The following is a 12265-nucleotide window of genomic DNA, read 5'->3' as shown; positions in this document are numbered from 1 at the left end:
ACCTTGGTCTTGCCCAGCTGCCACTCGCTGTTGGAGGAGTCGTAGAGCTGCAGCAGGGCAGTGCACTTGCCCCTGATGTCGTCGGGCACGGCCACATTCCGCATCAGCACTTTATACCTGCAGCGTAAAGACACCCCGCGTCACCTTTTGCTACAATTCCTCTTTTCCCCAGTCCCTCTGAAAAGAAAGAGGATCTATTCAGCCCGGCCTTGCCTTTTGTAGAAATCCTGAAACGGTCTTCGGACTGCAAACCCTGCCTTCCGGATCCTCACGGTCTCCAGCATCCCGGAGTATCGCAGCTGGTTTAGCACGACTGCCTGGTCAAACTGGTCTGGCATCTAGAACATGCAAAATGGTGAGAAGAAAAAGTGAATGAGGCCACCCCCCCATTCTTACACACACACACACACACACACACACACACACACACGGAACCACACACAAATACAGACGAGAAAGCAAACCTCACCCCCAGGGACCCATCACTTGGCTTCAATAACCATCACCGTGTGAATCCTGCACCATTCACGAGCCCTTACTCCCTGCCCTTAAATTTTTCTGAAGTCCCAGACTTCACATCATCACATTCGTAAATACGATCAATACCATTTCTTAATACAACCACAGCACCACTGTCATATCTTAAAAGATACCAATAATCCCTAGTATTAATCTCCATGTTCAAATTTCTGACTGTTCTCACGTCCATAAACATAACCATTTTTTAATACTGTCTTTCAAAGAACCCAAAGAGTGTCATCCAGATGTCACTTTATTTACTTTCTGAACTTCTATTTCAAGGAACTGAAAGGCATTTTTCTAGCCAAAGAACAGAGCGACCCAGTGAGGGACGGAGGGAGGGGTGGGCCAGGCTGGGGTGGGGAGTGGGGAGAGAGAAAGCACCCCAGTGAAGAAAAGGGACAAAAATAGAGAATTGTAGTCTTCTCGATATCTAGTCAAATCCTCCACGTATGGAGAGCTCTACACGATGATCCCTAAGGAAATGAATCCCAGAAAATCCAAACCAAAGACAGACAAAAATCAAGCCAAAACTTCATGTCCTAAAATGTATTCTCTTATCTACTCCGTCCCCAAACCAACTGCATTGCTGACAGCACAATGGTCTTTCAGGGGAGCCCAAAAGTAGGCCATTTCCCACTGGCAGCTTTTTGGGCCATGATTTGTTTTGCAATCCAAACAGCCATTCTCCTGAACTAATTTCTATTTATCCTTTATTTTATCTATTTTCTATCACACAACTGTGAATAAAATGACTGAAAGGAGCACGAGAGGATGGAAGTACACTGTCAAAAAGTGCAAAAAAAAAAAAATTTGCAGTCCTTATAAACGCGGTCATTAACACAAATTCAGGTTTAAAGCTATCTTATCCTGCAGGCTTCCCAAACTAGCGAAGAATAAATCTGGAGAACGCTCTGCAAATCTCCCCTACAGCTTTTGATGAACAGCCTGCCATCATCTCCAGCAGGCTGACTTCTCTTATATTTAATTCCTTCTACAAACAATGTGGTCAACTTGTCTCTACTCAGCAGGATTCTACCCGAGGACAGCCAATAAAGTAGGGCAAACGTCCAAAAAATTGTGGCTCCCTGGTTTTTAGTCTTGATTATTTAAATATCCCTGGAAAAGTAAGAAAAACATAAAAATATGAAAAATCACCCTTGGTTACTCTTACGCTTCATCTTTGCGTTATGAGAAATGGAGAGAGGCAACAGTTCCGGAGGTATTTGGTTAACATGCTCCCGCTATATTATCTGGGAATAGAATCCGAGCAGGAGCCATCCACAAAGCCTAGCCTAGAGCTAGCATAGAACACGAAATAAAGCATCAGACTTCCTCAACTTTGTTAAATTCGTAATCAGACACCTACGAATATTCAATCACTGGTTGCTCCAAGACACTTCTCAAGCTCTCCCCGGTTCGTGACCCACACTGTTTTTCTGTGCATCTTTCCCTCCAATCCCTATTTAACCAAGTCCCCGCGATTCCTTAGTTTGGCACCAGTTCCTAGAACGTCCTAAAAAAATATTATGAAAGGGACGCCCCCATCCAAAAAAGTTCAGCCTCACTCACCATCTTCAGCCTCTCCGAGGAACATTCCACCTTCGGCTTAGCTCTCGGGCCAAAATTCATATGGAAAACGCCTGCCACACTGACCTTTCTGCCACAGCTCCAGACACTGAACAATAAGGAACACCATTCCTGTGCTTTAAAAAGTGCTCGGTCGCCATGACAACCCCTTCCATTCTTGGGCTAATTAGTGTGGTGTGGTTGTAGGATTTCGTACAGCCCAGGGAGGGAGGCAAGGAGGAGGGAGCCACCTCCGGGAGCGGCCGCGCTTTCCAGGCTCGCGGTGCGATTGTGTTTCTGGCCCTTCCTAGTCATTTAAGCAGGAAGGGGGATCCACGGGCAACACAGCAGCAATCACGAGGCGGGGACGGGGGCGGGGGAGGCGGTAGGCCTGCATTTCCATTGCTGGTTCTCTTTTTAGTTTCAACTTCCTTCTCTGGTGATTTTAATATTCGAAGATGACCCAGCTGGGGGCTGGGCACGTCACAGCTTACAAGCTTTTTTCCTTCCAAAACTTCCCCAGTGCACACTGGTCTTCACTGGGAACTAGGTTTCCAGGGCTCTGGAGTTCGCCCTGACAGAGACCGCCTGAAGTTTTGATGGCAACAAATAACATGGACTTTGGAAGTAACAGCTATCCGCCAGGAATCTGGGCTTTAAATACCTACTATGTGCAAGGTTTCGGGGTTCATGCTCGAGTAAGACCAAAAAAAAAAAAAGTGGGGCTAGATTTTTTCTTTCCTTTAATCAACAACCCCCACCAGGGCACTACATTTGTTACAAACGATGAATCCGCACTGACCAATCATCACCACCTAGAGTCCACAGATTACAGGGCTCAGTCTTGTGCCTTGGAAGGGTTTTGATGTATAATGACACACCCACCACTAGGAGACCATACAGAGTAGTTTCGCTGCCCCCAAAATCCTCTGTGCTCCACCCACTCATTTCTACCTCCCCCGACCCCTCATCTTTTCACTGTCTCCTTAACTGCTTTTTTAACGTTTAATTTTTTAAAAAGCAGTTTAGGGTTCACAGCGACATTGAGAAGAAGGTCCAGACATTTCCCTTAGGCCCCTGCCCCCAGACGCGTAGCCTCACAGGGGCTGCACTGTTTCCCAGAACCCTTCAACTTGGGGGGGGCAGGTATACCAATTCTCACTCCTTACGTAGCAGAAAGTCGAATATAAAACCGTATCAAACATTAAAATGAAGTCCCTTAGCAATGCCGAAGAAAGCAAAGTATGAGGAGGGACGGGTGACACATAATTTGAACCCAGGCCTGACCCAGAGTCTTCTATTCACTGCTGCAGGGGAAGGGGCATTCCACAGAGAACACAGCAGAAACAATAGCTAAGAGGCAGAACGAGAACCTGGCATGTCCAGTCGTCAGTCTGGGACACAGGGGGGTGCGGTGGACCCGGGCAGCTGTACTTCCTGCGTCCAACTTTGATGGCAATTGTTTTCAAGGTAAGGAGCCAAAAGAGGCTTAAAGTAAGAGACGAATGTGGTCAGACCTGAGGTGTACGAGGATCCCTTTGTTGGCAGCGTCAAAACTGGAAACAACACTAGACGAATGGCCAGGGATATTCTGATATCAGGCACATCATGAAATATGCAGCAATTAAAAACAGGAGCAAGGGAAAGATGCACCAGTTGACTCTCAGGCCTTTGGCAAGGTGGGAAAAGATGCAGGAAAGTATGTATTAACAATCCCATTTTTGTAAAACAATGACCACCCCCCAAAAACCCAAAAGAACCAACACCCCCCCCAAACCAAAAACCCTGCCCTATGTATTAAATGTGCACGACTCTGCAGGCATACTGCGTCTTATCACGCTTCACAGATACTGTGTTTTTCACAAATTGAAGGTTTGCGGCAAAGCTGTGTTAAGTCCGTCGGCACCATTTTTCCGGCAGCATTTGCTCACTTTGTCTCCGTGTCACGTTTTCGGTAATTCTTGCAATATTTCTAACTTTTTCATTGTGATCAGTGATGATGACTTGCCCAAAGCTCAGATGGTGTGGAGCAGTTTTAAATGCAGATAGGTACACTTTTTATGACATGATGCCACGGCACACTTAATAGACTACAGAATAGTATACATGTAATGTTCTATGCACTGGGAAACCAAAACATTCATCTGGCTTGCTTTTTGTGACATTCACTTGATTGCAGCAGTCTGCAACCAAACCCAAATATCTCCGAGGTATTCCCAAGTCTAGATACACACGTGCAGAAAAACAGAGCGAGACTCATGCTTGGTCCTTACTGAGTGGGGGGCACTGCTATGGACACTGGGAAGAAAGGCTGCTAGGACAAAAGGGAAGCATTGAACGAAGGAGATAATCAGGTATATACAATATGACTGTTTTTCTACGTGGCTATAGGTCTTTGAAGATGTTTAATAAATAACATTTTTTACACGGTAAAAACCCAGATATTGAGTGGATTCCAGAGGTCCTGCATGGAACAGAGTGAAGAAGGGAGAGAGAAGCAGGGAGACCAAGTGTGAAGCTACTGGAAGGATACTTTAAAGTAGAAACAACCTGAATGGCCACCAACAAAGAATGCACGGGGGTGCCCGGCTGGCTCAGCTGACAGAGCACCTGACTCTTCATCCGGGGTTGTGAATTCGAGCCCTACGCTGGGTGTAGATTACTTGAAAAAATGAAAATAAAACAAAAGCCCCAAATGAATGGATCAACAAAATGTATCTATTCACACAATGGAATAGTATTTGGTCACCAAAAGGAATGAATTAGCACTAATACACGCTAGGTGAACCCTCAGACTGTTCTACTAAGTGAAAGAAGCCCGTCACAAGAAATCACGTGCGTGGTATAGGATTCTGCCCATATGAAATGTCCAGAAAGGCAACTCTGCAGACACAGAGTCGTGGCTGCCTACAGCTGGTGGAAGCAGTGGGGGTGTGTGCCGGGGAGGGGGCAGGCCAACAGTAGGGGGTTTCCTTGTGAGCTGATGAAAAAGTTCTGAAACTGACAGTGCTGATGGGTGCATTGTCTGCGAACCCACAAACACCTGCCAAATTGTACACTTCAAATGGGTCAATTGTATGGTATGTGAATTCTCTCTCAATAAAGCCAGTTTCTTAAAGTATTTTAAAAGCCACACAAGACATGGAGGCATTTAAAACGGAGAACAGCCGGGTGCCTGGAGGGAGCAGTCGGTTAAGCGTCTGACTCTTGGTTTTGGGTCAGGTCTGATCGAGACTCTCTCTCCCTCTGCCCCTCCTGCTCATGCTCTCTCTCAAACAAATATGGAAATCTTAAAAAATAAATAAAAATTTAAAAAATAAAATGGACAAGTAGCAACGGATGTGCGGGAAAGTCTCCATCCTGGAGACAGGATTGAATATCTGTTTCAGGTAATTCAATTCTACGAAAATCATCATCATCATCGGGAAAGCTATTTTCCCCTACCATCTTAAAAAGTAAGATTTCAGAATGCCTAGACAAAACAAATGACTGATAACAGAACATGCTAAGACCTCCCCCCAAATCCAGCTATGAGCAAGCCCTCCCTTCTGCAGGTCCAAATCTCAATAAAGGGCAAGAGAGGTGCTGGTAAACAGGGACCCGGGGCAGGCGAGGAGCTTCACAACCAGAGACAGAAATAAACGCATTTATGCATTAATGAATCTGATTACCCCGAACATTACCTAGCCTTTCATAATTTCATAAATATTGCATCAAGATAATAAGGATGTCAGCGAACTTGGAAATAGCTACGTGTCTACAATACGAGGATATTCAATCTGTGCTTACTGAAGAAAACGGAACGAGTTCATTATCGATGGACCCTCAAAGTTCTCGGGGGATCAGCCAGGAGTTCAGGGAGAAGGTAGTTCTCTACTCTGATCGCGTGGGTTAAAAGGGCAGATTCCATTTTGTAGATGAGGAAACTAGAAGTTCCTTCCATAGACAGGGCAATCTTCCAGGTAACAGCATGAAATGCACCTGTCCCTGTTTGGACCCAACAAATGATTGGGTCCAAATTGGGAGACTGGCTCTAATCTGCTTAGAATGCAACACGGCAGCAAGCTGTAGGCCTGACAATCCAGGTCCTCGGAGCACAGAAAAACCAAACATGAGATCTGAGCATTATACCAACAAGTGCCTTCCTTACTGCCCTTAGTAACTTAATAGAAAAAAAACTTGTAACTTTCTATCTTATAGGACTTAATCTCTCACGCCCCTTTGGTAGACTGTTTCTCAAAGTGACTAGCGTAACATCCTAAAATTAAAAGAGTTCTATTTTTTTCCTCATATTTTTTAAAGGATGCTGACCTACCTTCTCTATGTGAAATACATTCAACTTTATTTATATACATATTATGTTTGCAACCAAGGGACTTATTTCATTGTCCATATTGTGTTGGATTAGTCCCTGGCATCCTAAGAAATATAAAATAAGCGAATTATTTAGTAAAAAGAACGCTTACATGATTCTTTATTTTGGTAAGTAAATACTACGGAGTGGGAGGAATGGCACTGCAATTAACCTTACAGAGAGGATTTACTGTCTTAGGCGCATTTGTGTTTGTATTACCATTATTGGATGTACCTTCACTCTGTTCACCTTTAAACAGAAACCTCACCTCCTTCAACTTCAGAAAATCAAAGATTCCAGAAAGGCTTATCCAAAGTCAATTATGTTACACGAATAAACTATCATTCCCAGCCCTGTAACGACTGGGAAGTCTTACAGTGGGACGTCTGTCCTCACCTTACTAATTAACCAAAAAATTAAAAAAAAAAGATGCAAGGCCTCTCAATCTTTATTTGCTGTGTTTGCTACATCAAACTCTCAAAAGCAGTTAATAAATATTGAAGAGAAGTTTATCGGGCTTTGAAGAGTTTTCAAAAGCATGGTTACTAAAGCAGCAATATACTTTTCCTGACCTTGAACAGGCACTAAACAAAAGCCCATTAAACTAGCGATAAAAATTCTTTGTACTTACATCAGTCACTTCACTCCCGGGCTGTTAAACATTTTTACACAGTCGTTGCCCCTTGCTAATTTCACATTTTCAGCAAAGAGGCAGAAACTAATTTCCCCTAGAGAAGAGGCAGCCCCCTCCCCTCTCCCAGGCGAGGAACAGGAAGCAACAAGGTGACAATGACTGTTAAAAGCTGTGAGTCAGTCCTGGAGGTGAGATTACAGAGCATGGAAATTTCTCCCTCACCAGGCACAGCCTTCACAGGAGACACCCCTCCCGGCCAAGTGCAGTCACCACCCCGAGGAGAAAACGCTGACCTATTACAGCTAGAAGCTGCTGTGCTCCCCGCAGAGCCACACAAACCCCAACTACTCAACAGGAAAGGAGAAACTGGAACAGAGAACACGCACACATACAGAGTCTTTCTGAAGTGTAGCCCGTGCCCCCGCTCACCAACTCCCAGCACACACCAAACTAACACAAAGGCTTCAAGTTCACATTCAAGGCCCCACAGTATGGCTCCGGTCGGGCCTTCCAGTCAACACACAGCTGGTAAACCCTACATTTTATTCACATTCTAGAGAACTGTAACTTTCTGGACTAAAGCCGTCACTTGCTGTCTTCTTCACCTGGCTCTAGCCTCACCACCAGATGTTCTCCCTTTGTCTTTAACGGGTGAGTTTCATGGATCTTTTAGGGCTCTCTCCAACATACCCTCCCTCAATACATAAATCTGCTCCTGAGGCATCTGACCAATGCCGTCTGTCACCTCCCCTTCCCTTGGTAGCACACATGTACTTGCCTTAGGATGTGACCTTGACCATGCGACTTCTCATGTCATGCATTTTTGCATGTCCGTTAGACATATCCATGTGAAGTCCCCATGAGATGAACCATTCTCTCAGGGGAGGGTCTGAATTTTACGAATTTGTCACTAAGTTGCCTACCATTGGACCTGACACACCAGATTCACACACACTTACACTACGGTGTTGCATAAATGAAACTGTGGTTCTGTTTACAGCCTTTCCCAGTGTACTTATTTGGCAAGGATTCAGAGACAATATCAAAAGTTCATAAAAGGAAAAAGTGATTAACTTCTCTGTGAAAGATACTGTTAAAACAATGAAAAGAGAAGCAACACACTGGAAAATATTTTTAAAAATATTTATCTGAAAAAATACCATATCCAACATACAGAACACTTACTAAACACTATGAAAACCACCACCAGATGTGTAAAAAAAAAAAAAAAAGGAGAAGATCTAGACACATCATCAAAGAAGATTCAGGGATGGCTACTAAGCATATGGAAAGATACTCAATAGCAGTTGCTTCAGGAAATTGCTAATTAAAACAATGATACCTCCATGCACCTGTTAGAATGATTAAATCCAGAAAACTGAAAATAACGCAATGATGGCGAAGACGTGGGGCAACAGGAACGTTAATTCATGGTTGGATGCAAATGATAGTCGATTTGGAAGACAGTTTCTCATAAAGCTAAACACAGTTTTATATGATCCAGCAAGCATGCCCCTAAGGATTTAGCCAATTGAACTGAACGCACAAAAACCTGCAGGTGAATGTTCATAACAGCTTTATTCATAACTGTCAAAATCTAGAAGCAATCAAGATGTCGTCCAATAGGTGAATGGCCAAAGAAACTGTGGCATATCCATATAATGGAATACTATTCAGAGATTTTTAAAAAAGAGATATCAAGTTCCCCAAAACACGGAGGGCACTTAAATATATGGTGCTACAGGAAAGCGGTCTGAAGTGAGCATGCGTGTCCACTACTAGATTCCAGTTACACGGCGTTCTGAATAAGGCAAAGCTGTAGAGACGGTATGAACAGCAGTGGTTCCCAGGGACTCAGTGGGGAGGGATGAAGAGGCAGAGCAAAAGGAAATTTTAGGTAGGTGGAACTATTCTGTATGCTACTGTAATGGTGGATATGTGACATGATACACTTGCCCAAATCCAGAGAATTTTAAAGCACGAGAATGAACCCTCGGAGGATCCCAGGAAGTAATGCATGTTGTCATAAAAGAACCTCTATGTATTACAAAGGCGTGAAAACCACCTCACTGAAGGGCTGGGGGCGGGGCCGTCTTAAGTACCTGCGGAAATGGGGTCTGGAAGACTAAGCGCAAAAGGAGCCGCGTAGGCGCACTGTACTGTAGCTGACAGAGTTCTTCCCTGGGAAAACAGGCTCACGATTCCACTACTACTCTACAATTAAATGAATGGATGGCGAATGGTGGGAGCCAGGTTTCTCACTGTTGGAGCGTGAATTTTGCAAGAAAATGATAATAAAACAAATTCTATCCAACTAGATTCGATTTACTTTTATGAAAACAGGAGCAGAAAAACTCTGTTCTGGCACCGGCTTCACTGGTACCCGTAAGGATGCCGGCCACAAGGCCTAAGCGGTCCTCAAAACGTGTTTCTAGAGAACACGCCCAAAACACAGCTCAATATCCCTTTTTTTTTTCTTTTCTTTTGACTACTTATAGGACATAATCAGAATGTGTTTCTATAGGAAATGGCTCAGCTGCAAAATACAATAACGGAACTTCTCAGTATAGCTTGAGGATGAATGTAAAAGAAATTGGGAAATAAAAGTGGTCTCAGTTTCTCCATTAAGTTATCGCTACATGATAGAATAATGTATCCAAAGGTGGTGGTTTTTAAAATCAGAAACACGGAGAATGTATATGGCAAAAATCCCACAGCTGTCCCAGAGAAAACCACTCTTGCCAGCCTCCTGAGTCTCTGTCTGGACATATTCCATGAATGGACAAACATGCGACCGTGTGTCCATTCTACACACACCTACAAGCACGTATAGGTAAACATATACGCTTTGTTTGAGGGGGGAAAAAAAAAGGCAAATGAAAACATACCCTACGTTTTGTTCTCACCTAAAGACATCCCTGTTAGGACATACAGGTGTCCCATGTTCTTTCCACCAGCCACACAGCAACGTCACGGCCAGGACGTACTTCATCAGCTCCCTAGGGAGGACGTCTCGCTGGCTTCTACTCTTGGCTGTATTCTATTCAGATTTTACTGAATGGAAGGAAATTTAAAAAGTGGAACGGCAGAGTCCCCACACCAGAGGGTTTCCCATCCACACCGCCATCCCGGCCCTCAAGAGCCCCTTTGTTTCGTGGCAAACGCAGTCCTGTACTTTCAATGGCCCGTGGTTAGAAGCACGGAGAAGTGGGAGGCAATCACTCCCACGTGAAGCTTTATAACCTCCCTGTCTCTGCCCAAGCTCTACCTCTAAGGAAAGAGGATTACAGAGACGCCTCGTGTGTGAGAGAGAGGCTTTGGTCTAGGACAACATCACCCTGTGGGACTCCCTCAGCTCCCACTTTACACGGTGTCACTGTTATTTCGACATTTTAATCAATCCGAAAGTAATTACTGATAAGACTCTAGTGACTTAATTCTGTCAGTCTCCTATGCTGAGAGTCATAATTTTATGTGTGTCACCTTCTAGTGTGTCAGACCATGGAAATTTGGGAGTTTATCTGTCATGCTACATAACAAGGTCATTCAATAGTATTTCTAGTCCAAAGAACACACAGAAATCTACAGGGATGGATTACGATAAAAGGCTGTGTCTTAAACGAATTGCTCAAAAATAGCAGCTACTGGGGTGCCTGGGTGGCTTAGTCATTAAGTGTCTGCCTTCGGCTGAGGTCGTGATCCCAGGGTCCTGGGATTGAGCCCCATGTCCCCCATGTTGGGCTCCCTGCTCAGCGGGGACCCCGTTTCTCCCTCTCCTACTCCCCCTGCTTGGGTTCCCTCTCTAGCTGTCCCCCCCCACCTCTAATAAATAAATAAATAAAAATAGCAGCTACTACTCACTGAACAGGGGCCAACCAATTAAGCATTCTACAGGCATCTCAATCCTTACAACTGCCCCATGAATTTCGTCAGCCCATGATGATCAGATTAACTGTGTGATACAAGGCAAAGAGAGCCAACCACTCAAGAAATGCTCCTAGCTAACATTTGCATCACACTTTCCAACTTCCAGAGCACACACACACGCACATGCACGGTGGCCTGTGCTCATCCCCACCACCCCGTGAGGCCGGCAGGGCAGCCAGCGGGGTTTTCATGCAACAGGTCCAAAGAATGAGTGACGGAAGTCGCATCACATGGCAGTTACCAGGACAGAGGAGCAGGACAAGCGCCACTTCTAATACCAGAACCCCTACAGATGCTGCTGAAGGGTCCCCAGAATGCATGAGCGCCTCTCCTTGTCAACCAGTCCGAGTCCAAGGTGACACCGCGAGCAGCTGCTATGACCACCTGCGGGTGGACTGATCAGCTTGAGGTGCTTCTGTTCCGTGCGTGGACTGGTCTGTATTTCTCAGTCCCTACGGTGGTGGCGGCGGCGGTAACAGCACTACTAGGACCACCTGTAGCAACAGTCCTAGTAATAACAGTGCTAGGATAACAGGAGCAACGACAAGGAAGGCTAACACACCAAGAGCTTACCATGTGCCAGACCTTACACTAATTTTTTGATGCTAGTTTTTATTGAACTTTTTAAGATCTTATTTTGAAGTCATCTCTACCCCCAACAAGGGACTCGAACTTGCAACCCCGAGATCAAGAGTTGTGTGCTCTATTGACGGAGACGGCCAAACGCCCGCTTTCATTTTAGCAGCTCTGCAAGGCAGGCAATATCGTCGCCCCCACTGTAAAGACGCATAACCTGAGGCACAGAAAGGGTAACTTACAAGCGTCACAAAGCTGCTCCAAGATGGCACAGAGAGGGCCGGGCCAGCACCACGAACCACGAGCTTGCACTGTCTGCCCTACTCGGTGCCAGTTCAGGAGGGGGGTGGGGGTGGGGAGTACCTGTGGTTCCGAAGTTTTCCTTATTAAGGATGGACTTTGTTTCCTTGGACACCTTACCTGAATATTTTTGAATGAGAGTCATCACAATAGCTACGTTGGTAGCAGACTTTACACCAAAACAGAAGTCAACTTCTGAGGATTAAAGCTCCCAGGAGACAATACACGTCATTAGGGCAGGGGCTGGCCAACTTCAGCCTGACAGCCACATCCGGCTTGCCACCTGATTTTGTAAATATAGCTTTCTTGGAACCCACCTGTGCACTGTCTGTGAATTCTTCCACATGACAATGGCAGAGCCTGAAATATTTACTATTTTGCCAGTT

General features: G+C 45.0%; 1 protein-coding gene across 1 annotated transcript in view; it reads right to left on the bottom strand.

The window, feature by feature from the left end:
• MYO10 (myosin X) overlaps nt 1-12265 on the bottom strand; it is a 228227-nt gene that overhangs the window by 38690 nt on the left and 177272 nt on the right. The window contains exons 20-21 of the mRNA XM_011231438.3: nt 214-338; nt 3-117 (exon numbers count right to left, since the gene is read on the bottom strand). Of these exons, the coding sequence (XP_011229740.2) occupies nt 3-117; nt 214-338 (240 nt within the window). The remainder of the gene's footprint in view (nt 1-2; nt 118-213; nt 339-12265) is intronic.

Source organism: Ailuropoda melanoleuca, chromosome 3 (assembly GCF_002007445.2).
Source record: "Ailuropoda melanoleuca isolate Jingjing chromosome 3, ASM200744v2, whole genome shotgun sequence".
Taxonomy (NCBI): Eukaryota; Metazoa; Chordata; class Mammalia; order Carnivora; family Ursidae; genus Ailuropoda; species Ailuropoda melanoleuca.
The sequence above is the reverse complement of the archived record's forward strand: the minus strand, read 5'-3'. Positions and strand labels throughout refer to the sequence as shown.